The sequence below is a fragment of the Carassius auratus genome, chromosome 22, assembly GCF_003368295.1.
Source record: "Carassius auratus strain Wakin chromosome 22, ASM336829v1, whole genome shotgun sequence".
In the NCBI taxonomy this organism is placed as follows: Eukaryota; Metazoa; Chordata; class Actinopteri; order Cypriniformes; family Cyprinidae; genus Carassius; species Carassius auratus.
Genome location: NC_039264.1, coordinates 15,855,709 through 15,882,491, shown reverse-complemented (window position 1 = coordinate 15,882,491; position 26,783 = coordinate 15,855,709). Strand labels below are relative to the sequence as shown.

General features: G+C 39.8%; 1 protein-coding gene across 4 annotated transcripts in view; it reads left to right on the top strand.

The window, feature by feature from the left end:
• Nucleotides 1-26,042, top strand: part of dag1 (dystroglycan 1) — a 30,888-nt gene extending 4,846 nt beyond the window's left edge. For 2 of the 4 annotated variants that reach the window (XM_026197915.1, XM_026197917.1), the window contains exons 2-3: nucleotides 16,621-17,156; nucleotides 23,053-26,042. In XM_026197915.1, the coding sequence (XP_026053700.1) occupies nucleotides 16,827-17,156; nucleotides 23,053-25,335 (2,613 nt within the window). In that variant the 5' untranslated portion in view covers nucleotides 16,621-16,826 and the 3' untranslated portion in view covers nucleotides 25,336-26,042. Of the gene's footprint in view, nucleotides 1-16,615; nucleotides 17,157-23,052 lie in introns of all 4 variants that reach the window. The other 2 variants (XM_026197914.1, XM_026197913.1) reach the window with 1 other exon arrangement.
• Nucleotides 26,043-26,783: the final 741 nt, after the last annotated feature.

Here is a 26,783-nt window from a genome sequence, read left to right as displayed (position 1 = left end):
TGCGTTTGCTTAATGAGTTAATGTTCTGCCACGTTGCTTTACCCATGTGGCCCGAGCTTAGTTTGCAATCTCCTAGTGTGCCATAATGCCAGAATTGACCAATTGAGGTTTAGCATTGACAGGAAATCAGACGTGACCCTTTTTACATGCTCTTGGCTTTATAGTCAACGATTTAGCTGTGCACATTATATTTTTCAGCTGATGTTACTAAACCATTGTTTTTTAATGTTTTTTTATTTTTTTATTACATTTTTTATATCCGTTTGTGTTCAATTTAGACTTTTTACATTAAATATCTTGCATATTTGTAGTATTTCATCCAAAAATTACAATTGTTATTTACTTACCCTCATGTTGTATTTGTAAAGTGGCACCATTTAAAAACATATGAAGCATAATATTAATTTTGCTTCATGTTGAGCATAACCACAATAGAGATGATTTCAATGAAGTTTCTACCATTTTTTTCATGTCTATGTCAGCTACCCTAATTTATCTGTGTATGTTATGTTGTAAAGTGCGAACCAATTGTTTTATCCCTTAAAGTCTCATGTCAGCAATACTGTATGTTTAAAGAGTAAAATAATTTGCATGCCAAGAAAACATATTTCCTTTTATATAAATGGTTTTCACGTCTACAAGCTCTGCGTTTAAAGTTTTATTTGGCAAGGTTCAGCTTGTAATTTGTAATTGTTAGCAGTTCTTAACACTTTTTTTTGGAGAGATTGGAGAGATAAAGCAAAAATAGTACAGTGTAAGGAAGAAAAAATAAAAATGACCCAACATGTTGTTTCGTGTAGCTGTAACGCTGCTGCACAACTCGGGTCAAGACTTTCTGCGCTGTCAGAGGCCTTAAGACCAAAGCTGCACTTTGACATTTTGGAGGGAAAACAGCTTTGAGTACATCGTGCAACCTTTTCCTCCATGCACCTCGAACACAAAGCGGCGATTAAAAAATAGCAGCTTTTCATCGGCGCTCGACATGCCGAGCTCTCGCTACGGTGTTTTTCAGGTGGATTTCTATGGGCTCAATGGAGGTGTCCTGGCCTGTGGTCTCAGCAGAGGGAAAACAGGAGGGAAGATCTGTCTTACAGAGAAGACGGCATGATTCACTAGCTCAGCACGCTGTAGAAATGCGAGTTTAATGTAGCATAGGATGTTAACGCGATGGCCTGGAGACTCAGACATGTTGTCAGCACTGGATGGGAGAAACTGGGCAGATAAAGGCCACCTCTCACAGACACACTTAAATTACCTGCTTACAAATGCAATAATATTGATTTTTAAAGATGTTGTTTACATATTACCATGCCTGATGTTGTGTCTGGCCGATCGATAACAGTTGGGGGTTGCGTTTAAGGATTTGAGAGGAAAATTAAACATTGGGCCTGTTTAATGTTTGCAAGCACCAATTTGTGTCCAGCAGCCTTTTGGATGAAGGGAGGCTCTCTGTTTACCCCTCCTGAGCCGCCGCTTTGAGTTGATCTTTGACTCCCACACAAATTGCCTGCTGTTTACCGAAGTGCGACTCTGTCTGTCGTGATCTTTGCGAGAATGCTTTAGGAGGGTAATTGTGGAGTTGTCTTGAGTGAGCCTAGAGCTGCTACTACCTCCAGAACTACGCCAAGATGGGAAGAAATCAGTCACCGTTTGTTAACAGATTAGCCCGGTAAACCGTAAAGAGTGAGCTTGGTTTGGACTAGAGTGCCAGTTGTTCTCTGGCCACCTGCACATGAACGCCTTAGGCTTTTTAAAAAACATCTACTTGGAGTTAGTGATTTACAGTGTGCTGTTTAAACAATGATATATTAACCTTTTATGATTTGGCCCGGATGTTTTCTTTCCATCTTCAGCTACTTATTGCACTGGAAAGCAAATTTAGGTTGAAACATAAATCTAGGCGTCAGTTTAAGTATGTCAAGCATGTTCTTGCTTCTGGTGTTCACTGTTATATGGACTGAAGGTCTGCTTTTTCTATAGATTAGTGGTTATCAACCTGAAGGCCTCAAGGTGACTTAAAAACATTTAAAATTAGATTACAAAATCAAGATGTTTCTTGTTTTCATCACCCCTCCATAACAACTATTCTATTCCATTGAAGAACAAGGATTATAAAAGTTTGACATCTAGACCTTGAGAAGTCATGGAAAGTATTAACATTTTAAAACTTTGTGGGCATTTTTATACTTGATGCTATATATATATATATATGTATGTGTGTATGAATGAATATTTTATATATATATATATATATATATATATATATATATATATATATAATATTTTTATTTTTAAAAATATTATTATTAATATATTATTATTATTATTATTATATTTTTTATTTTTCAAAAATATTTGGAAATGGAAATTGAGTAAAAAATATTAAACATTCTTATCCGGAAATTGACAAATAACAAGAAAAGTCTTTAAAGGGATAGTTCACCCAGAAATTAAATTTGTCACTAATTATTCACCATTGTGTCATTCCAAACCGATAAGACCTTTGTTCATCTCTGGAACACACAGATATTTTTTATGATATCTGAAAATTTTCGGACTCTCCACAATTGTCATTTCTGGGTGATCTATCCCTTTAAGTATTGTTGTGGACGGGTTGGGGGTTGTTAAAAATTGTGTAAACTCTTAGCCCACCATTTTCAGTGGGTAGTCTTTAAGACGTGCAAAAATAGCACCCTTCACCGCCGTCATACAATCTTAACACTCTTTCAGCAGAGCCCACTCTGGAATATTCCTCTATGGTTTTATGCTTGTTATTGATCACAGGTTGTAACATTCGTACGTCCTTGGTCTAGGCCATTTGCTCTTTCTTCTCACATTTAGAGAGGTTTCCTTAATCTTCTCCTTTTACCCCCCTGTCTATAATAAATCCTAGAAGAATGCGACACCATAAAGCGGACAATTCTAAGAACATTTCTCCTGATATCTTTCCAGAGTCTGTGTTCAGCTACGCCGTTTCCACCACCAATTGAAATCAGTGTGGGCAATAAGCAGGGGGTCTGATTAGAGTTTAATATTCAGGGCATGTGCCGGGCTGCGCTCCGTCCACTCCTTGTGAATCTTAAATCCGTCAATTTAATTTTCTTTGAATGGCACTGGTGTAGAGGACGGGGGTGTCCTCATGCTGCACGACTTGTCAACTTGCGGGATATTTTACTTGAAGGAATCGTACAGAGTACCTAGTGGATTTTACAGTAAATCCCAGAAACTACCAGTTTAAAATAACTGCATTTTATAACTCATTAGGGATGTTTGTTAAAACAAGAATCACTATTATTGCTCATTATTATACTTAACTCCAAGAATTTCATTTCGAGGTTGGATCTAGCACATATGTGCCCACACTAATAATTAGTTAGGCCTCATCTAACCCAGCAGTCCTTAAATCATTAAACAACTCGGACAGCAAAGATCACGCTGACTAGAATGCGCTTTTCACGCTGGCTTTGGTTTCGAGATCTTAGCCTCAGATAATGTGTGCTTTAAAGAGGCACATGGAGGTGGGGGAAATGGGCCAGACCAGGTGTGTTTGACGCTGACAAACAGACTAACCTACCAACTGGTTCGTAACTTGTAGTGCTGACCAAGTAAATACATCAGATCCGCTGTGGAACCTGAGGAACGCGAGCATGTTATTTCTTACAAGTCCACACCACTACGTGTCTTCACACTTCCTGGTGTCTGAGGAGCCAGACATTTTCCTCATTATGCGAGACCACCAGGTACTTGAGTTATTTTACGTTAGTGCATGTAAGTGGTCCCTTCCATAGTGTAAACTAAAACCCCAGCAGATTGCGATTCCAGTAGCATTCATTTTGTCAAATAGATAGCCTGCAATGGAGAAGGGTGTTTCCACATTGTTCAGATTTTCGTGTGTGTGTGGGAAGGTAGTCACCTTGGTAAGGTGAGACCGCTTCAGGAATGCATGTCCGCAAAGAGAAAGACGGTAGTATTATCTTGTTTATGAATGAAATGCAGTAAGTGGGTGGTAGGAACGGCATAGAAATGCAGGCTAGGAAAGAAAGGTGGAACTAAAATGATGTTCTGTAGCCCCATATAAAGAAGATAAAGAATTAGTTTTTTTCTCATGCACATCATTGATTTTTATATTTATTTATTTAGGTAAGTATCTAGTTCAAGGTTTTCAGGTTTCCAAACATCAGTCATGTTAAGTTTTTCCACCAACTAACCACTTACATTGGCTGTAGTCTTTAGAATTTGTTTGTTTGGTTACAGGGTTCAACAAAAAGGAGCGTTCTTCTATCTTCTTTTTCCTTTTTGCTTGCTTGATAAGATCAGTAGTTGATTTATTTATTTATTTATTTATTCTTTTAGATCTAACTTTCCCTGCCAACATTTTCACTGCCCACATAAAGATGATACTAAAATTGTCAATTTTATTACAAGATACTGCTAGATATGACAGAAAAAAGCTATTTATGTTTTTCATGAAACAAGTTTTCTTCACATTATGGTAGGTTTAACTAATTAATACTAATTTTATTTTTTAAAATTTTTTGTCAACACTAGGTAAAGAGTAGATATTTTAGGTAAAATAATGTTTGAATATTCAAGAAAATGTGTAGGCTGTATCACCTCCACTGTGTAATCACCACTAGTGCATTTTAAATAATTCTAAGTACAAATAGGCTATTCCATGTATGCTCTCAGTTAATATTAAATTATTACAGCTGCACAAATAATAGTTATAAATAAATTGTTTCTAGATGTTAATATAAAATAACGTCTCATCCCTTCCTAGAAATACTTTTGCTGGAAAGCAATGGTATGAATTCACGGCAGTACTGATTTAGGCCTATTTTCAGTAAAACTTCTAACTGAATCGCACATTAATCAAAAAAAAAAAAAAATCCTAGTCTGATAATTTATACTTCTCAATTTTCATTTAGTCTGATAATATGCACAATTTACAACAGAACATTCTCGAATTTCAATGTTACGTATAAAAATGTAAGTTTATAAAACTCTAAATCACACCCAGGACTGAAATTAGCAACACAGTGAATGAATGAGTCTGTAAGAGGATTGGGCTGAATTCATTGCAGAAACTTTCATGAAAAAGAAACTTGTGTGAAGAGGTATAGTGGTGCCCTGCTGCCATCACTGTGAAGAAGAAAGGTCTTTTGGTACAGTATAGAAGTTATTTTCTGCAAATTTTTAGCCTCTTTCAGGTCAAAATTGCAGCTCTCTTTAAGCATACTACAAAACGAATAGGATCACCTGGGGTTGTCATCCAAAAAGAGTCTGTGAATGTGATTATTTTTAGTTTGCGCTCACATTTGGCTTCTTGGTTGTTTTTCTAATATCTCAGTGTGTTTGATTTATGTGACTTGTATTTCAGGAAATGTTTTCCTGAACAAAAAGCTATGAGCTCTTCGACTGGTGTAGGCTTCTGAAGTATCACAGATATCTCGGCACAGTGTTATCAGTGATTTGCACTGTTTTGTGTCTGTGTCCGCGGGGTACAGTTCCTGCCTTCCTGGTTTCATAACAAACAGATATCCTTGAGAGGTTGTGTTATTGTCTATCCCGAACCCAAATGTATCTCCGCATCTATGTTAAATACACAGTTGGATTGTTGGGTTTTTATTGACACAGACCATTGATCTAGGACAGACTTAACAGTTGTGTTTCTGTTAAACAAGTCGGTGGTTATGTCTCTCAGGCCATCTGTTGCCCCCCTGTTTTGGGTTAAGGACACTACTTACCGTTCACACCACACTGAGTCCGTTTACTGTTTGGGAAAACGATGGCTTTGATCAGTTCTTGCCATCAAAGTTGCAGCAAATGAAAACATGCAACTCAGATGTCACCATACAGTTGTTTGTTTTGAACAAACATCGATCTTCTTTGAAGAGCTCACTTTTGGTTGCATCTTATGCAAGAAAAATATGCACAGTTTAGTTGTATGGTGAAGCATGCTCTTGTGCAATGGGTTTGTAGACACAAGAGAACAGAAATGCTGATTTTTGTTTAGGCACTGAATGCCATTGTTGGCCCCTTGTGGCTTGTCCTTCATTTCTGCAAATTAGCAAACTCCAGCACCCCCACTTCTCGTATTCCTCACGTCTGCCATCCCGCCATCCCTCCTGCCCTCCCTGGCCATCCGTAGCTGTGTACCGAATGTGACAGTCCCAGCATCGCACTGCTCCAGCCCAGCACCTCGAGACCTTGTAGCTCATTCACAGATATTGCAGATTCACTCCCTCCCTTTGCTGCCAAGCGGCGTTAGGGCAAGTATGTGTGAAGGAGGGCCATCTGGCCATCTTACGGTTTCAACCGTGATATTCTGAAACCTGAATGAGATTTTTTAGTGCTGATGAATTCATAGGGCAGGATATGTGTTTGTTTTGGGTTTGCCATTAGGGCAAGTGATTTGGTTCTCCTACGTTGTGGTTGATAAGTCACCGAGATGTTTTATCCATTTTATGTTGTTGGCCAAGTCTCTTTTTTTCTTATTTTAGTGGTGTCTTGCACACTCTTGATTTGACCTTGTGAAAAGTATTTTTCTGTATGTGCGTTTGTTGTTTACAGACGCCTTGGCGATTTAAAAAAAATAAAAAAAACCACAAAAAAAGTAACAGCTTAGAAACAATAACCTTTTGTCTGGGTGGCCAGAGACAATATGCTATGTGTTTATACACTGTATATAAATATTCCAAAAGAGGTTCCTCTAGGGGAACCCACTTTTCAGTATGACTTACAGACAGCATTAAAAAAAAAATTGACCCTTTTTAATTTCATAATGCACATTACTGGTCTTACTATGAATAATTCATTTGTGCACAAAAGAATAGAAATAAATGGAAAGAATAGTTGTAATCTTTAATCTTCCACCGAAAAAGTAGCCTATTCCTTTTGAAATATGTCAACAAAGCCACTTAAGTCCTCCGCGGTTTTTAATGTAAATGGACAATGTTTATTCATAGGTGTCTGATTTATTAAAAATTGTATTTTAGAATTTTCGTCTAATGTACATCTAAAATGTCTTTTATAAACTTTGGTTAAATGTATACATAATTTATTCAGAGATTGCCAGGAAAATAGCTTTGAATCTGGCATGGCTTTAAAAAGTGAATAAATACAAAAAGCAAATCCAATCTCGTAATCCAATCAAATGTAGGGTTGCGATGGAGTGGCGCATATCCAAAAACAGTCCAAAATTTTCCTCAAATTTTCTGAAAGATTCCAAAAATCACAGAAACTTTTAAAAGTGAAAAGTTCAGGATATTGTTTACTACTTTGCAATCTTAATCAAATCCCAACAGATTAAATCAAGGCCCACACTATGCCTTATAGATAGTTGTTTCCAAGGATGTCAAATCACTGAAGAATATTAGTAAAATGGTTCACAAACATAGGTTCATGGTGAGAGATGTATATATCATCTACCGTTTTATCCCCCCAAGATTCGGACATGAAATCAATCCCTGCAACCACATATTCTGCCAGGAACTGTGAGTGCTGCTCCTCTAGCAGTTGGGGTGTATCTCTGGGGTGTTTTTTGGGGTCAGGATGGTGTCCTGGTACATGTTAAGAGCCTGGGGGTTGCCAGCTGTCCCTGGTATCCTCTACCAACTGGCCTCAATTGTCTATCTGCTCCAAGATTGTGGTTTTACTGGTGGTCTTTGAAAAGAATCTGATACGCCCCTAAAAAGCACCTGCCAGAGAAGCAGCCTTCATGAGCCCTGCACGGTTTACCCTTTTTTCTCTTTTTTTTTGTGAGAAAAGTGGTTATTCTCTCAAGATGGTTGTTTCAGATGATCAAAGCCCATCAGACGAGATTACAAAGGTGTTTTTACAGAGGCCCCTTTTGACCTATGTGACTTTTATTTGAAGAAACCGGTGTCATTTATTTACCAAATTCAAAGACCGATTTCAAGTTGCAGCCATATTGGATAATTTAAGCAGAATTTAAGAAGATTTAAGGAAAGTGTGAAGTTCTGCTCTGAAATGACTGCCTGGATTGCCCCAGGACAGTCATTTAGGTAATATAATCAATCAAACTGACTGACTATTAACATTCTGAGATTGCACTCTATAGCTATGATGTAGGCTATTGCTGTTAATCGCAACTTGAAGTGCAGTGCCTTCTCATTTATTAATATTGTCCTAAACTAGGCAAGGCGTTTTTAAACCTGGTTTGTAAGTAGCGCTTTATGCTAACAAGCATTATCATGCTACCTACAAAATCAGAGGATTTAACGAGAATGAGCTTTTTTTCATAATCTCGTAATCTTTTTGTTGCCGTCACATAATTACAGGCAACCAAGGAAGCTCTAAAACTGAGCACAGTCAGACTCTTCACAAGCCATACTGCCATCTTGAGAGAAAGAGCTGACGTCTGACTTTACCGAGTTTTAATCAAAGTGAACATGCGTTCCTTCTCGTTTGGGAAAGCTGCACAATTCCCTAAATTGTTTCTCACAATTCATTTTAGCTTGTCATCAAATTAAAAACGCATCGGAGAGGTGTACAGCACCACTTCCCTAGCTTTTTTCATATCTTAAAGCACAGCAGCATCAAACGCTAATTTCCAAGCAGAAAAATCACATCACGTCATTCCTGCTTGTAGCTGTTATCCGGTAGCTTTGTTTCCAATGACTCTAATACATTCATTGCTTATTAACGTGATATGGGAAAGCAGGGGTGTTTATTATTGTGAAATAATCTATTTATCTTGTTTTTAAAAACAAATTTTGCAGTGGCCTACAGGTGGGCGTTGGAACTCGAGATGGAGTCACTGTAATAAGCCGGAGGGGCTAAAGACTCCCATTGTTGTAGGCATGCATGTGGGGTCAATATGTTCTCCACACTCCATTCTCAAGTATCGGGATGCTGACAGGTCCTTCAGTTCATGTTTGCTCTACAGGCATGTTTGGACCTGTGTGTTTGCCAGGGCACTTTCTTTTAAAAAGGACCCTGGGTGTGATGGTTTCAGCCCCTAGCTGCAGTATGCCTGCTGGTGGCTTTTATATGTTTTGTTTCACTCTGTTGTTTTAATATGGATTTACCTCATGCCGTTCTTTCCTGTTGTGGTCCACAAAGGCTCACCCAGATTCACTCATGCATCTCATGAATTGAATTGTTAAGGGACATAACATGGTCGCTGTTCTTGGCGTGCTTGCACACTGGAGTTTACTCTGCGTCAGAGAGCAAATTCAATTTCAGGGGATAGTGAGTCACAAGGACATAGAAGAACAACGCAATATGACATAATGTAAATAGAAGTTGTGAATTTTAACTATGCAATGTGCTTTGATGTAAACAACCATCAAATGGAAATTTCAGAGCAGGGTGCTGTACTTCTGTTTGATTTGGTACTGCTGTCTTTCCACAACTTTAATTTACAAATTTAGCTTTCCTCTACTAATGCTTTCTTACCAAAGTAACTTATTCCGTGATGAAAGAAGTTATTGTCAGAGTCATGGTGTAACGGTTAGCGCACATGCTCCAAACACTTTAGGCTATGACGCTAAAGTCAGAAAAGACAGGTTTTGGGTCAGTGACGCTTCCTGGGCCAGTGCTCCTTTTCTTCAAATAATTTCTCTACTGTCAAAGGATCAGACCTTGAACTGTCATGGAATTTTAACATTGTAGTTTTTCAGACCCAGAAATGAATTGGAGAAATGATGAAATAATACAATGAATACTTATTTTTTCTAAATAGTTTGTTCACACTTTAGTTTGGGTACCAACTCTCAATATTAAGTAGCCTAACTATTAACCATGAGTTTTGCCTCAAACTCCTAATTTGCTGCTTATTAAAGGGCTAGTTTGCCCAAAAATGAAAATTATGTGATTAGGTTAATCACTCACCCTCATGTCATTCCAAATCCATGAGACCTTCATTCACAATCTTCTAAACAAAATATAAGATATATTTGATGAAATCTCCAGGCTCCAGACTGCGACCATTTGTTCTGTTGGTGCACCAAATTTTTGTGAGCATGCGCACTGGCGTGACCAACGCGTTGTCCAATTCACAGGCTCTGCCATTTCTGTTGCATTTGAGAAACATCAAACCGCAAACGAAACAAAAGCGAAGCTAAACCGCGCTACGTTTCAGCTATTTATCAGCTATTTATCAGCTTGGATAGCTACACAAACAATCTTGTCTGGGCTCAGAACATCTGATTTTGTGACACTGTTACTGCACAGATGTGAACGTGCTGTGAGATCCAGTGAGAAGCATTTGAATTCGCTGCACAATGATAAGGTTGCTGTGAGATGTACTGAGAATCATTCAATTTCTGCACATGAATCTGTTATAAACAGTGTTGACACACATCAGGAAACCAGAAACGGTAACGCTAATTGCATTACATTATTCATTTCAAGGTTTTTACAACCTTTTAAGAGAAAATTTCAAGCACTTTTCAATGACTTAAGCATTTCACACAACTATTTCCAGCACTTTAAATCAGTAAGATGATCCAGTTTGAATGTTCATCCCATTAAAAGTAACAAAATATAATCACTGAAGTTGGTCAGGTCCATATACTAGAAGAATAATGGTTCATTTATTAAGAGGGGAATATATATATATATATATATATATATATATATATATATATATATATATATATATTTTTTTTTTACTGCTTTGTTAAAAGTACATTTTTGTATGTATCTTAACTAAAGCTTGGTGCTTTACTGTCAAATCTGTATAAACCATGCACAAAAGGAACATAAACAAGAAATGAACATGTAATTTTACTAGAAACGACACCTTATTAATGCAAAATAATATTTTATGATTAAATGATGTATATTTTAATACTCCAAAACACCACCCCCAGTGTTACCAAATCTGCTACTGGCGCCACCATCTGTAGAATTTAGTTGCTCTGGTGCCACTGCTATCAAATGTTAGTCTGGAGCCCTGAAGAGTCAGAAAGCTCTCAGATTTCATTAAAAATATCTGAAGATGAACAAAGGACATAGGTTTGGAACGACCAAATTCTCATTTTTGGTGAACTAGCTTATCCCTTTAATAGTTTGAGTTAGATTAAATTTAGCTATGAGATAAGATTAAGTATTCTAAATATGGTCAACCAGACTAAGGCCAATAAACAGCCAATATGCATGCTAATAAACAACTAGTTAATAGTGTGATTTCGTCTCTAAGGTTTTAGGCTAAAAATTTTTAACATTTTTTTTATTTGAGTAAATATTGCTTCTTTAAATCTATATATGCTTCGCTCTCTAAAATATTATAAATAATACCTATCAGTGCAAAAACAATACAATAATTCTCCTTTTGTAGTTGCAAATCCCTATAAAATATTTGAAACATCATTATGCTCTAATGACAGTGATTGCTGTTATTTGACTTGTTTTAAAGCCATGAAAACCTAGACTATTGTTTCAAATGGAAACATTAATTATTTTGGTCTCAGTAAAATGAGAGGATGAATTCTTTCTATTTATATATTTCACTGTCAAGTAAACTGGCCAGAGTCTGGCCTGCATTGGTGACTTTCATCCTGTTGCCAGGGTCGGCTTGGTTTTCCAGTCGTGAATGACTTCTTTAGCCAGCCTCTATCTTATTTTGCTCATGCCCTGCAGTTGCCATTAATAGAAGGCTCAGCTATGTCAGAGGAGGGTGGGGAAGGAGTACAGTGTGAAGTGGAGAAGGTCAGCTTTGAGCTGACCGGGGCTTAGGCAAAAGCGACCGTTCTGATTGGCTACTGGAGGTTTTCCAGGGGCAGCGGACATCCAGGCTGACTGCTCACGCGTACAGCGTGCTATTGATGGCACCGTATCGGAGTCATTAATCACCACTGTCAGTCTCTTTGGGGAGAGGCCCGCTCTCCGTTACACACTCACCAAATGAGGAGTGTGGTTCTAACCCTTGACCCTGCTGATGGTGCATACCTCACTATAATGGGAAGGACTTCAGACTACCACTGAGGGACTCTCTGAACTAATACTATGACAGTGAGAGCATCGCAGGGTTTTACTGTTTTGGCAGTACTTTGGGTTGGTAGCTATTTAAAGTCTTGGCGTCAAGTGCCTTGCCAACACCAGTGAGGGAAATACAGACATGCAATATGAAATGACCAAAGTGAGCAGTTGCCGATGACTTCTAATGAAATGTGGGATCTCTCTCTGTTTAATAATTCATGAATACTTTGGTCTCAAATCGGAAGGTAATAAAGAAAAAGAGTGTGCCTGGTATACACCTTTCTCCTCATGTTCTGCTCCGTTCCTTCCTATAATGTTGCATAACTGCATTTTTGCACAAACAAGAAGCTCCAAGGCAGTTTACTCTCCCTGCTTGTTTAAAAAAATCAAGTTTGTTTAGCTAGAATAAAATTCCTGTTTGAGATCACCTTGCCTGTGGTCATATTCTCAGTTCTCAGCTTGAAGCATTTTAATAGCAGAATATTGCAAAAAATTTGTATTTTGCCAGGCTCTAGTTTCAGAATCCTTAAAAATAAACTTGACATCACCCTGCGTACATCGGGTTACTGGGTTTTCAGTTGCTGATGTTTATTTATATCATATTCTTCAGATCTCTCTTGCGGGCGCATTTATATTACAGCTGTGAGCTTTGGTAAATGTGTTTTTATGGCATCAACAGTATTTGCTCTGAGGTAAGTGCACAAGACTAGTCCTTCCAGTTACAGATGAGTGAAATATTTTTCCTAAGGATCATCAACTATGCATTGTGATTTAATGGGAAATACATTTTGTCAACTCTTTTGGCATATTAAACAACTAAATTAAGGTGGCGATTCTTTTTGTTATTGGACTTAATCACTTTGGACTTAGCCACCTTGGCTCTCTTTTTTTTTTTTCAAAGTTAGAGGCTGTGAGTAAACATCGGTGACTTGCTCCAGCTGGAATGCGTGACTCAATGCCTTTTATAAGCTTGTCCAATAGCATGGGGCCCAGGGGGGTGATGGACAAGGGGTGTCACCATGGTACCAGGGCAAAGGGCGCTCTTCCCCTTTGCCAACTGCACTGTCGGCAAACCTATTACTGCTTACCCTCTCCCCCAACCTACATACATCCCTGTCAAATCCTAATCTCCCGGAGCGTCCACTGGACTGTTTCAGGCCTCCAACACAATGGCCCTCTGTAGTTGTGCTGGCATGTGGAGACTAGCCTTCAGGATTCTCTTTTTTTTTCCCCACACATGAAATGATTTCCATTTTGTCTTTAGAGCAGAAAGGTCCATTTCAAAGGCTTCTTGGGTCAAGTTTGACTACTGAAAGAGTCCGAGTCTACTGCCGGTGAGACTGGCGGCAGGGTTCTTGCGACCAATGCAGATTCTTATGCCGGGCTGATCAAGGGAGGAATGCTGTGATAGGTCCCCTTTTTCCACCTTTTTGAAAGCAGCCCGCCATTCCTGAGAAATGAATGGGCGTCTTTATCCGTAACCGGAGATGAGGTTTAAGTTCTTTCATGTACCTGCCAATTCCATCAGGCTCTTTGTGAATGCTCAATGGTGGGACTGTAGTGGAAAAGTGCAGAAAGCTGAAAAGGGTCATGCTACTGACTGTACCTCCAGTCATACCTGTCAGCGTCAATGATGTGTGATAAGACTTCAGGCATTCTACAGATTTAAAAAAAACCTTAAAAAAGGGTGACATGGTTTTCAGCAGGAGGTGGAGTTCTCGTCTTAAGTCTACAGTGCGTGTCAAAAAAGATTGACTTAACAAGTTTAAAACTAGAGCACTGGCGGTGTTTAAAGCACGTGTTTGGCAGGTATTACAAAACAGCATGATAATCTGATGTCTGAGGTGTTGAATGTTTAAAGAGTGAGTGTTTTTGTGATAGAGCCTTGCAGAAGGAAGTCGTGGGTGCAGGTGTCTCAGTAGTAACATATTCATGAACAACAGTTCTGTAATCTTTATATGTGAACATAAAAAGTGTTCACATCTCGTTTGTACTTGCATGACTTTTCTAACTATCCAACAAGACTTGTCTGTCAGGAATTGACTGAGGATTGATTGAAGGGGAGGGGTTGAACAATAACAGGACTTGCCAGAAAGTAAACTGAGTTCAAGTGGCAGGTTGTTCACTTTTTTATCAGGAAACATGTCTTTGGAGCAACATGCACAAATTTCACTTTAAAACCACAAGTATTAGGAAATTAGGGGAAATAAAAAAAACTGAAGTAGCTATTGTTTATGGTGACATTTCAAAGACTTGTTTTGCTGTGTGAAAATCGAAAATGGTACTGTCTTCACTCCGTGCAAAATCTGAATAACACATTTCTAGCAGATTTATTTGTTGGCCTGTGAGGTACATCAGCAGTTATTATAAATTCTCCACTAAGCTCCTATTGGAAACAAAAATGTAAGAGACTCTGGACTTCAGTGACCCGTTCCAAATGACTCGAAACTTTAGAGCCTTCGCAAGATTAGTCAGACACTAAATCCCAATGATTCAGTCGGTGGTGACTTGAAATGAATAGCTTATCGAACTGAAGGAATCTGATTTGAATTTATTTTTATTTAAAAACCTATGGCGGAAGCTTCCCAGCAGTTTGTCGGGAGTTGATGAGCCTTGGCTCGCACACAGTTTGAGTAAATCTAATGTTTTGTTAAACATTTCTCTGAAATTCCTACTCTTAACCTGCAAACACACCTTATGTTCTATCACAGTATCACAATATTATTGCTCTCGGTAGTATTCGTGTTTTTGTTTTGTTTTTCCTTCCACCATATGTCTTAGAAAGACACCAAAGGATAATCTAAACATTCTCAGACTGTGTTTTGTCGGCGTCTGGCTGAGACCGCAAATAAACCTGACTTTGAAAATGATTGTTGATTATTTGGACTTTGTTATAGGAGTAACTTCCCTACTGGCTTTCAGAATGAATCTCCGAAAGATAGCAAGGTGAATTGGACCTACAGTGTTGCTGTTTGGGAGTCTTCTGAAGAAGCTCCCTTCCTACCGAACACAGGGAGCGTGAGAGACCGCCTCACCCGTCTCGTATCCGCTTCTCTCGTTCATAGGTTGGATACAAGGGCTTAAGAGCAGTTCTCAGGGGAAATGAGCTGCATTGTGCAGAGCAGCTCCCTCTTCAAATGCATAAAATCTGCGGCCCAGCCTGCACTAAACCCATCCCTCTTTTCACTGCAGGCTTTTTCGTCTTCCTTTCTGAATGAAAGACCTGCATGAATAACAAACTTCTAGAGTGTAGAGCTCTCCCCCCAAGAGACAATTCAGATGGTGTGCATTCCTCTGAAGTGTTTGAACCAGTTGGTCGCTATGGACTGACCCCCTGTCTCCGTCCATTTCTTTCAACGCTCATGGAGCGGGTTACTCTTCTAGTGCAGGGTGTTTTTTTTTCAGGGACATGTTCGGTGACGAATGAGGCAGGGAGCGAATGAAAGGCACAGTGTGAGAGGAGAAAAAGGAGAGAGAGCTGTGAATGGTAATCAGATTAGTCTTGATCCACCTGTGTATGCGTGCATGTGGGTAAGCAAGCACTGCGAAACATCAGTGCTGGCAGAGACTGAAGATCTGGCTTATACCATTAACCTAAAGTGATTTACGGCAACTTAATGATACGTAACTTATTTGATACCTTGGATGGTATTTGAATTGGGTTTTGACCTAATTGACTAATGTAATTGTAATGTAACAAACAACTAGTCAGGCCAACAAGTTTGCATGTTATTTGTGTGTGCATGTGTATACCATGAGCATTGTGTTTTAAATATCTAAAAACTATTACTAGGTATAAAAATATATTTTATGCATCTCAAGATTTGTTTTAGTCAGCTGCATCTAACTATTTTTGAATACAAACATATCTATCTTTCCATCATCGTTTTCATGCGCATTTAATTATTCCATTGAAAACAAGTGACGGAAATGTCAATAAAAAAATAAATAAAAATAAACCATAACTTGCAAAACGGTTTTTAAGCTCCCTTGAGGTTTTTGAATGCAAATAATGGAAGATGGAAACATCTAAAAAGTCATGTGACTTTGCACTATGGGACAACATAACCTGACTAAACGGTTGACTGATCTCGTTGCACAGCATGTGAAATGTTGTTATGGTCATTCTTAAATGCCCGAGCAATGTCTGTCGTCAAAGTCTTTCTGTATTGCCTTTTTAATAACATGACTGCATTCCCAAACAGCAGGCATCTGCTCCGAAAGCAATGACTGCATTTATTGTGTGACTAATTTATTAAAAATGAAAATTATTATAACCAGTTGCTTCTCCTACTTGTCTTAGAGATATTTCGTTCCAGTTTATCAGGAAGTGAAAATAGTTATCTTTGACTCGTAGGATCGAATCGGTGCTTATTCACAAATGTTTCATGCGAAATTCCAATTTTGAATATAAATTAAATCAGCAATTTTGGATGGAAACCCAGCTAACATGTCTTGTATAAAGACCCACTTCCGATACTATGACCCTGTAGATGGTTGGGTAAACCTGAACAAGTACATAAGCTAATACCAACAGCTTTATTTTTTCCCCATTTTACAGTGCCAACATGACGGATCACTCTGAAGGTGCATTGGTCGGACAAATCAGAGTAGTCTTTTGCTATTGAAATGCTTGTTAATTAATTCCTCTCTTTCTCTTTCTCAGTGCAGGTCTCAGAGGCAGCCCCTTAACTATGGGATTTCAGAACTACTGAGGGAACTTCCACAAAAGGAGGGAAAAGGGGCCGGCAACGGGAACAAAAGGAGAGGATTGAGCTTTTGAAAAGAGGATCAGTTCTTTCAGACTCAGTGGGGTGCATGCTGCCCCCTCAACTGGACGTCCTCTTTTGTGCGAGCAAGAAAAAATAAAAGCAGACATGCGCAATAAACTGAGAAAGTCCCGGGATGGGGGATGCCCCATGATGGGGCAGAGGGACAGGACTTTTCTGGTGCTGCTGATCGCAATGGTGCTGACAGTAACAGAAGTGCGGGCTTCCTGGGATCAGAACCCAATGGAAGTTCTAGGTGATGTAGGGCAGTTGGAGGCATCTATGCACTCGGCGGTGCTGTCAGACCTACATGAGGTGGAAGCGGCAGTAGCTGCGGTGTCGCAGCCCGTTGGCTTCCCAGACTCCTCAGCGGTGGTGGGCCGGGTGTTCCAAATGTTGGTGCCCATCAAAGCGAAGAACTCCAGGAGCACAGTAAAGGTGAGAGGGTGTTCCTTCAGTGCACATGGCATCCTTCAAAATGCGTTGCAAATGCATGCAAACATATTTGTCCTTTAGTGCTCAGTGGATCGTCCCTGGTCTATCAGATAGCACCACACTCCTCAGCCAATGTACTCAGTCAGTGCAAAATACGTGACTTTGCCCCAAGCGCTGCTCAAATCTTATTCTACGCTTTCCTTATGACTGATGGACCATAAAATGTGTTGGTCCCTGTAATAACGCAATACTACTTGCAAACACGTGGTCCGTATTCTGGATGGCAGAGAGCTTTCAGAAAACTGTGGGCTGATGCATGGGAGGTGCTTTACATTTAGATCAACAGCATAAACAAATCTGTTTGTTTTCCAAAATTTCTGTGAGGGCATGGAATTTATTTTCTGCTTTTGTGTAGCTGATGCTACAATCGGCTATTTGTATAAAGCCCAACAAGGTGTGTGCTTCTAGCAGCTTGTCAGCTTGCATTTCTTTCATTCTGAAAACCGAGCAGTGCACTAATGGTGCAGACACAATGCAGCCCTGACCAGGCATCTTTTGTTGACCACCCAGCCATTTATGAGACATTTTTAACCACCCCGTCCATGTCAACTGTTGTTAAAAGCGTGACCCTGTCCGTATCTGTTCATTGTGTTTCTCCGTCCCATCAGAATGTTGGGTGGCTCTCCCAGAGTTTCTTTGTAATCCTACATTCACTGGATCATTTCTGCCCTGTCAAGCGCATTTTTAAGTTGAAACCACAAGCCCCTTTGTGCACTTTCGGAAAATCTGTCTTGACAGCTGTGCCAAAGAATCCACCGCCCAACAGTTAAAGCTGCCTACAGCTGTTCCTTTGCATAGCCATTCAGACCTGTCCAGACTAATAGCCCACAGTGAACTTCCCCTCTCGTTCCTTAACAGCATTTAGAATCATCTTTGCAAATGATAAATAATTTTCTGGTGTCATGAAAAAATGAATTGAATCTAGTGGTTGACTGATATTTTTTTTTTTTTTGACTGCCGATATCTTGGAAAGCAAGGGGGTCTATATATGGCTGATATGTAGCTTATTTAAAATTAAAATTTAAAGCATTCAGTTCACATGGACCGACCATCACACAGAGAACACGCGATCATGCCAGATAAAAATGCACACTTCACAAGATCTCAAAACTTGAGTTTGCAAGGTTTGTGAAATTAAATGGTCATTAGCCATTCAAAGATTTGTTTAAATTATATAAATGCGCATTTTTTTAATCCTGATTGCAAACAAGAAAGTATTATTTTTGTCTTTCAATTACTTACAATATAAAAGCAACCATTATAATACTTTTTGCATAGATTAATTATATCTGATTATTAGACAAACTTATATCTGTATTAGACAGAAATGTTAATGACGACATCGAACAAGATGGAGAATGTGAGCACTGTGTGCTTATGCGTTGCCTTTCTCAGCATCGTCAAAATAAAAGTCCCGCCGCGAACACGTCAGCCAAACAGAAAAACGTAACTGCCGATTCCGATATTGGAAAAATGACAAATAATGGCCAATATATCGGCCTTGGCGATATATTGGTCAACTGCAGTGTTTAAAAACTTGGATTGGTTGCACAAAAAAACCTAGCAGAGTGGTAAAGGTGATTATGATCATACTGTCATTCGTAAATATGGCCTCAGTATATAGAAAGATACATAGATAACATAGGTAATTTTCCTACAATATAAATGCATAAACCTGAATTTAAAAAATAAAAATAAAAGTTTACATTAACTTACGACACAAACTATAATCTTGTTTACACTTAATATTTCAGTTGAATTTTGATTTTATTTGAATTCTAATAAAATACCACTCAGTAATATCTTGAGTCAGTAAAGTCCAAAGACCTTTGTTCACACCAGACCCATCTGTATGGTTTCCACGAAATGCTCGGACCCTCAGATATTCATAAATAACCTACTGTGCAAAAGATCCTTTTGAAGTCACTGACCTACTTCATGCTTTTACATTTCTTGCCTCCATTTTATCAAAAGGAACCAAGGGGACAGGCTTAAAAAGAGAGAACTTAACATCCGCTTGTCCTGTTTTGAACATAAATAAAACAGCACAAAGCTCTAGTCTTAAATGTCAAAGCCAATTGACAATTGCTCAATCATTTTGAGATATGGAGGCAGATGCTAATGTCGATCCTGTTTGAACGACTCAGCGAGCTTCTCTCTCCCTCATCCTTTCATTTCTCTGAATTCCTCTCCTCCTGCTCCTTCACACTCGTCCGTGACGGCAGGATCCTTCATCTTCTCTCCAGCCCCTCCCTTTTTCAGCACAAAGACTGGCACTGAAACCTAATTAGCCTCAGCAGTGAGGCAGTGGAAAAGTTGTATTCCTGCAGCTGATAATAAAATGGCTTTGGAAATATGAGTCACTGTATGTCGAAGGGGAGACGTATGTAACTCAAGATTGCTCCGTCTGGGTCTCGTGGATGCATATTCGCCTTTTTGTTATGATGCTCTCTGCATAGCAACCAGCTTTTGCGGTGCCGGTGTCATAGCAGACTAGAATTACTCTGCCGCACCACTGGCCTTTCAGCAGTCTTTATGCAGCCTTCTCATTTTCAGAAACGAGGTCCTGTAATTTCTCATTTTAGGTGGGATTGAAAACAAAGGGAACAGAACACAGCCTTTGGCTTGTGTGAATGAAACAACACTGCGGTGCCTGTTATGTCCACTAGAGGGCAGTTAGGGGTTAACTAGTTAAGTGTCCTTGACCGTTCTCCTTGTGATTGTTTCAGGAAATGGAGCTCTGTGGATTTACACCATAAATAAGCCCCACTTTTAGAATTTATCCCTCTTTCTTCAGGCTCCTTATTTTGCAGATGTCCTATCAAATAGGTCCTATGTTGAATTCAAATGTCGAGTTACTGCATATGCCCATCTCCACCAGTCAGCCATGAATGACAAGGCCAGAAGAGCTGTAATTTTCACTCTTTCATAACATGTCAGTGTTTCGATACCAATCCACGATAAAGAATACTCCTTGCCATTCATGAGATTTATCTTCACTGCATTTTTCCCCCCTCTACACGTTAACAGTTTTCTCCTTTGTTCATGCTTGTTTCGCCGCTAGGATCAAAAGCTGACATTCCCTCCTCACCGAATAGCAATTTAAAGTTTTATTATAAACAAACAGCTGCTCTCCCGGTGAGCCTTTTATTCTGTTTCCATTTCATTCCCTGTCTAGAAAAATGTCAGCATGCAGAATCGGCATTCATATGATAACTTTCATTTACCCAGATGAAGGTTGAAGAAATGGAATGCCATCAGCCACTTGAAGCCTGTTTTGATTTCTGCTAGACGGCTGAAAATCCCTTCCCCTTTGTAAATCCCTCTTTTAAGTGACCTAAACACACCCCACATTTCATTTGTAATTTTCGGCATAAAAATGGGTCATGTTCCACAGTCCACTGAAAATGGCCATCCGTTTTCACTAGGTTAGAGTAGGTTATCACTTTTTTTGTCATTCTGTCTTGAAATTAGAAGTGCAAATACTTCGCTCCTCAAAATGTGATGTGTGATGAAGCATGTGCAAATGTGTTCAGAGACAGAGATGAGTGGAGTTGCATGAATTTTTAACCAAAATAAATGGGTTAGTCATTTCTTGTAAACATCTGCTTGGCCAAACTAAAGGGCTCTCCCACTTCAAATTCTCCCCACCGCCTCCTTTGTCTCCATTTCTCTCTCTAATATCACAAAGACATGCCTGAGCCTACTCCTTCAGAACTATGAATCTTATCTTTTCAGCTGTCTTCATATCCCAACAATGGGATCTTTTATTCCTGCAGACTCTTCTGTAAGCGTGCCCTAACAATGGGCGGCTTTATTCGACCCACAACGAAGGGAGTTTTGATTTATCCATGTAATTCCTTCATTTCAGTGGGGAAAAGTTTATTCTTCTCATCAGGACTTTTAGATTTTGCTATTACAACCCTATCACAGAGGTCCCAAGTGTTGTTAAAGGGATGGTTCATCCAAAATTAAAATTGTCATTTAGATGCTCACTTTTACGTTGCTCCACACTTGCTTGACTCCCTTTCTACTGTAGAGCACAACAGCTCTAAAAGTTTGGCAGAATGTTAAAGACTGACAGTCGCCATTCCCATTCCTTGTATGGAAAAAGATTCAGTGAAAGGTGACCCAAGTGGGCTCTCTCATTTTGCTTAACATGACCTTTGGAAAGGAATGTGATTTTCTACATGTGCCATTTGGAAACATCCCAACAGCTTTGCCGCAGCAACTGAAATAGGAAGGAAAAATCAACTCGTAAATATTCTCGTTGTTGACGTACTCTCTGCACTCGTTTCTGTCTTTACTTGCTTTCTACATTTAAGTCAAGAGAAACATGCCTTTGGCAGAAGTTATACTGTCTTTAGTGTGGGTTGCATGAATCATCACTATGGAAACTATGTGGTTCCCTGAATGTTAACGTGTGTGTGTGTATGTGTGTGTGTGTGTGTGTGTGTGTGTTCGTTTTGTCACTGATGCTCTAGTTTCAGAAGGCAGCATTGAAGACTTGCCTTAACCTTCCGTTTTGTTCTAAAGCAAGGCCTGAAGAGGCACCAGAATGTAGACACATGCCATCTGTGCCATATGTTTCATTGCAGGGATGGTTTCAGTTTGAATATAAACAGAATATGTAAGGTAATTTTTGCCAATGCTGTATATCTATTAGCTGTGGTTTTTACAGATAATGAGGCGAAACGCAAGTATAGATTCAGTGGCAGTGCAGAATCAATTCTCTAATTGAAGGATGATTCCAGAATTGATCGTAGTTTGACACATTCTGTAATTGATAGCTGTGGCCCATTTCTGTGTTTTAAAGGAATAATTCACCCTAAAATATAAAAGGTTTCCAATTTTCTTCTCTTTTTTTTATACTCTCTAATGTCATTCCAGATTGGTTTGACTTTGTGGAAACAAATTTAAATTTGACAGCTTCAAGTGGTGTAAATGATTGTTATTTTGCATCTGCTAAAATACCACTGTTCTGTGCAAGCCACATACCTTTTGAAGTGAAGCTGTGTTGATGTTTCAAACACACACTATCAATCAACAAGACTATAGATTAGCCTATAATTAGACTCCCACCTGAATTATTAATGACTCTAAGTGATCAAATAGGTTCACAATCAAACTCGCACACATGTACTGACTGGTTGATGGGAACATTCAAAATCAAGATTGTGAAAGGCAGAGAGAGGGGTGTGGTGCTGGTGCATTTTTGTGTCTAAACCTTTTGAAGGCTGTCAATTTAAATAAAAAGCCCAGCTGCTGATGCCCTCACTCCCTTAGTGACTGCGGTGCACTGGTTTGAGTTTTAATGACCCAACCCATGAGCTCTGGCTCTACATAATGTATGAACCAGGACTTATTAATGATCATATTAAGGGGCTGGAAGCAGAGGATGTATTTTTGCATTTGCAAAGAAGCGTGTTTTTGCTAATGGATCATCTCAATGCCATTGATTCATTATTGGTTATTTTTGATTGAGCGCTCGTTGAACATCTCTCCAGCTGGTGGAGTATCTTCTGCCGCAGGGAGCTCTATGCCACTCTATGAGCACTCATTCATTTTAGTCTTTACTCCTCTTACTGAATTTCAAGATACTGACTTTGCTCACAACCAGGAAATACTGAATACAAAAACTACAAATGATGCGTCAAAGACAGCTTTGATTCATGTGATTGGATATTAGTCATATTATAAAGTGGGATTTACATTCAGGTTTTAAGTTGTTTGACTTGGCAGTGCATATCTGGAATCACTGTAAGCTCATTTGTCTTGTTACATTTCAGATTCAAGTCATTCAAGTGTGGTAATTGTTATTTCTCCTCCTATTTTACAGATCACAGAAGCAAGCAAGGATGTGCTCCCAGCATGGTTGCACTGGGATGCAGAGAGTGGCACACTTCAAGGCCTTCCTCTAGAGACAGACAAGGGTGTTCACTACATATCTGTTTCTGTTTCTAATGAGAGCCAAGTCTCCCATAGCCCGGATGTGTTCTCCATTGAGGTGCACCCAGAGGAGCATGCTGATACTGACCCTTTTCAGCTTGCAATTCAACAGTCAGCCAGCAATGATGTCCAACCTTTCATCTGTGGCAATGAGGAACCTGTTACTGTCCTTACTGTCATTCTGGATGCTGACCTCACAAAGATGTGCCCGAAGCAGAGGGTGGAACTACTTGCTAACATGAAGAAGTTCTCTGGCATGGGACTTCAGCACATGAAGATTTTGCCTGTGGTCAACAACCGTTTGTTTGACATGTCTGCTTTCATGGCAGGCCCGGGAAATGCCAAGAAAGTGGTTGAAAATGGAGCCCTTTTGTCCTGGAAACTTGGTTGCAGTCTGGATCAAAGCAGCATTCCTGATATCAGTAGTGTTCAGGTTCCAGCAAAAGAGGGAACCATGTCTGCACAGTTGGGATATCCGGTCGTTGGATGGCATATCGCTAACAAAAAGCCCTATGTACCTAAAAGGGTGCGAAGGCAGCTCAACAACACCCCCACTCCCATGCAATCATTACCACCCCCAACAACTTACCCTGACCCCCCAACCCGTATCGTTCCCACACCGACTTCTCCATCTATTGCTCCTACCTCAGAGAGTTCTGCCCCACCTGTTCGTGGTCCTATGCCACTTCCTATGAAACCTACCATTCGAAACAAAGATCCCCCTGCTTACACTCCAACTTTAGGCCCCCCTCAGCCAACACGAGTAATAGACACCACCAGCACAATCACCATCCAGCCCACCATGACCAGGCCTGTGTATGTTGGGCCCTCTGTGACCCCAGCAACACCCACCACCAGGAAACCGACCAGAAGACCTACAAAGAGACCCAAGACAACTCCGATACCAAGAGAACCCAAGACTACCACAACCAAGCCACCAAGGCGCACAACACCCCCTGTTATCCAAATCGAAGGCAATATAAAACCCCAGCTGCAAAACCCAATCGACCAGGTGAATGCCTACGTTGGCACCTACTTTGAGGTGAAGGTTCCACCTGATACATTTTTCGACAAAGAGGATGGAACTACTGATAAGTTGAGACTCACCTTGCGCAAGGGCAATGATGTGGTTGGAGATGATTCTTGGATACAGTTCAACAGCACAAGCCAGTTGCTCTATGGATTACCAGACCAGGGGCATGAAGGAAAACATGAGTATTTCATGCAAGCAACTGACAAAGGAGGTCTCTATGCAATAGATGCCTTTGAGGTCCGTGTTAATCGATGGGGAAACAATGTTAAGTCACCGGTCTTGTTTACTGCTGTATTTGAAGGAGATGCACGTTCAGTCACCAATGACATTCACAAGAAGATCCTTCTCGTCAAGAAACTGGCCCAGTCTTTTGGTGATCGCAACAGTAGCACTGTTACACTGAAAAACATCACGAAGGGATCTATCATAGTTGAATGGACCAATAACAGCCTTCAGCAAAACCCCTGCCCAAGAGAGCAAATACAGCAGCTGAGCAGAAGAATCTCTAATAATGAGGGTAGACCCTCACCACAGTTCACACATGTTATGGAACCAGATTTCAAGGCCTTAAATATCAATGTCAGAGGCACAGCAAGCTGTCGCAATTACATGTTTGTCCCATTAGGTGAGATCCCAGATCCGACCACCTCTCCTGTTACTCCCGCTGTGGGTGCTGGAAGACAGAGCAATGATGATGTGTATCTTCACACCGTCATTCCGGCAGTGGTGGTTGCAGCAATTTTGTTGATAGCGGGAATCATTGCCATGATTTGCTATCGCAAGAAGCGCAAGGGCAAGCTGACAATCGAAGACCAAGCAACTTTCATCAAGAAAGGAGTGCCCATTATTTTTGCGGATGAGCTTGATGACTCTAAGCCACCCCCATCTTCCAGCATGCCCCTTATCCTTCAAGAGGAGAAGCCTCCGCTTCCTCCACCAGAGTATCCCAACATGGCTAGTCCAGAGACAACACCTCTGAACCAGGACCTTTTGGGAGAGTATACACCACTACATGATGAGGATCCTAATGCCCCTCCCTACCAGCCACCACCACCCTTCTCTACACCAATGGAGGGGAAAGGATCCCGCCCCAAGAACATGACCCCATACAGATCGCCACCCCCTTACGTGCCACCCTAATGTTTGCCAAAACCTCCGGAGCAGGAGGATGGGGAACTTTTGTAGTTCCACACCAGTGCGTTGTTTCTTTGCATTATGGGATTTTTAGAAGGGGCGGGGGGTGTTGCAAGTTGGGGTTTGAATGTGATGGGATGATTTTGTTAAACTGAACTCTTAAGGAGATGTGGGAGGGTGGGGCAAGTGAATAGTCTACAAAGGACAGCAAAAACAACCTCAGCCTCTGACTACTCTGGTTATTGCTAAACTGTTGGGATGTACCCTCCAGTCCTGGCATTTTGTGTCTCGATGGGCTTTTTTGACTAATTATTGGTTATGTTTTGATTTTAATTTTCTTTTTTTTTTTTGTTTCACGATTTTCTGACTCAGAATCAAAACTCCTTGCCTAACAGCACTCTTTCTATCTTCTGAATTCGTTAATCTTGGATAATATAAGTGGACAATAAAGCTGACTGCAGGTGCAAAAGGTTTCATTGAGAAATTCAATAACGGAAGGGGAATAAAAGAATGGCCTTGAGGGACTTGGACAGCCATGCAGACAGTTACGTGAGATGTCGATTCATTATGGTTTTGCCTTTTAACACACAATTAAACCGTTTTTATTGTTCTTCACATTTCTAGTTAAATCACTACAAGAAGAGGTAGCCAAAATGAAAGATTTGTTTAATCCACTGTATATTTGAAAGTTGTTATGCTCGATCACCTTTAATTTTTATTATAGATTTTACTTCCTTTTTTTCTTTTTTAGTTTAAGTATTACACTGAGATAAACACTATTTTCCACCTCTCAGAAATGCTAAAAACATATTAAATCAGTGAGTGACCATCACAGTGTGTGTTCTGACTTGAGATTTGTGCTATAAAGTTCTTGCCAGCCATGTGAAACTTTTGGAGGCGGTAATCTCATGAGTGAGTCGTCTATGCAGATTCTGCCTTTGACCTGACAGGCCGGAGCCCGGTACTGATCTCACTTAATCATATTTCCCATAGGCCATGAAGAAATCTTGTGATTTAATTGGTTGTACAGGTTGACGGGGTCTTGACATCGTTAATTCTCTCATAAGACAGCAGGAACCATGTTCAGCACCCTCAAGTCAAAACCGCCAATATAATGGTTCACAAGTGAGATTCAAGCTACCGAGAGTCATTGAGACGGATTGCTCAATTTCAAAGACTTGATTTAATCAGAAAAAGCTCGGGTTTCAGATGATTTGTAGTTTTTCTTGCTTTCTTTTGTTTATATATATATATATATATATATATATATATATATATATATATATATATATATATATATATATCTTAGTGATGATCATGGAGTATATGCCTTGAATCCACTCGAAATAATTCAAAATAAAGACTGAAGATTATAATAATGGTGACCCATCCTCTACACAGCGGTATTGTTTATTAAATGTCATGTCATAATTATATATTTGCAGTTGAATGCC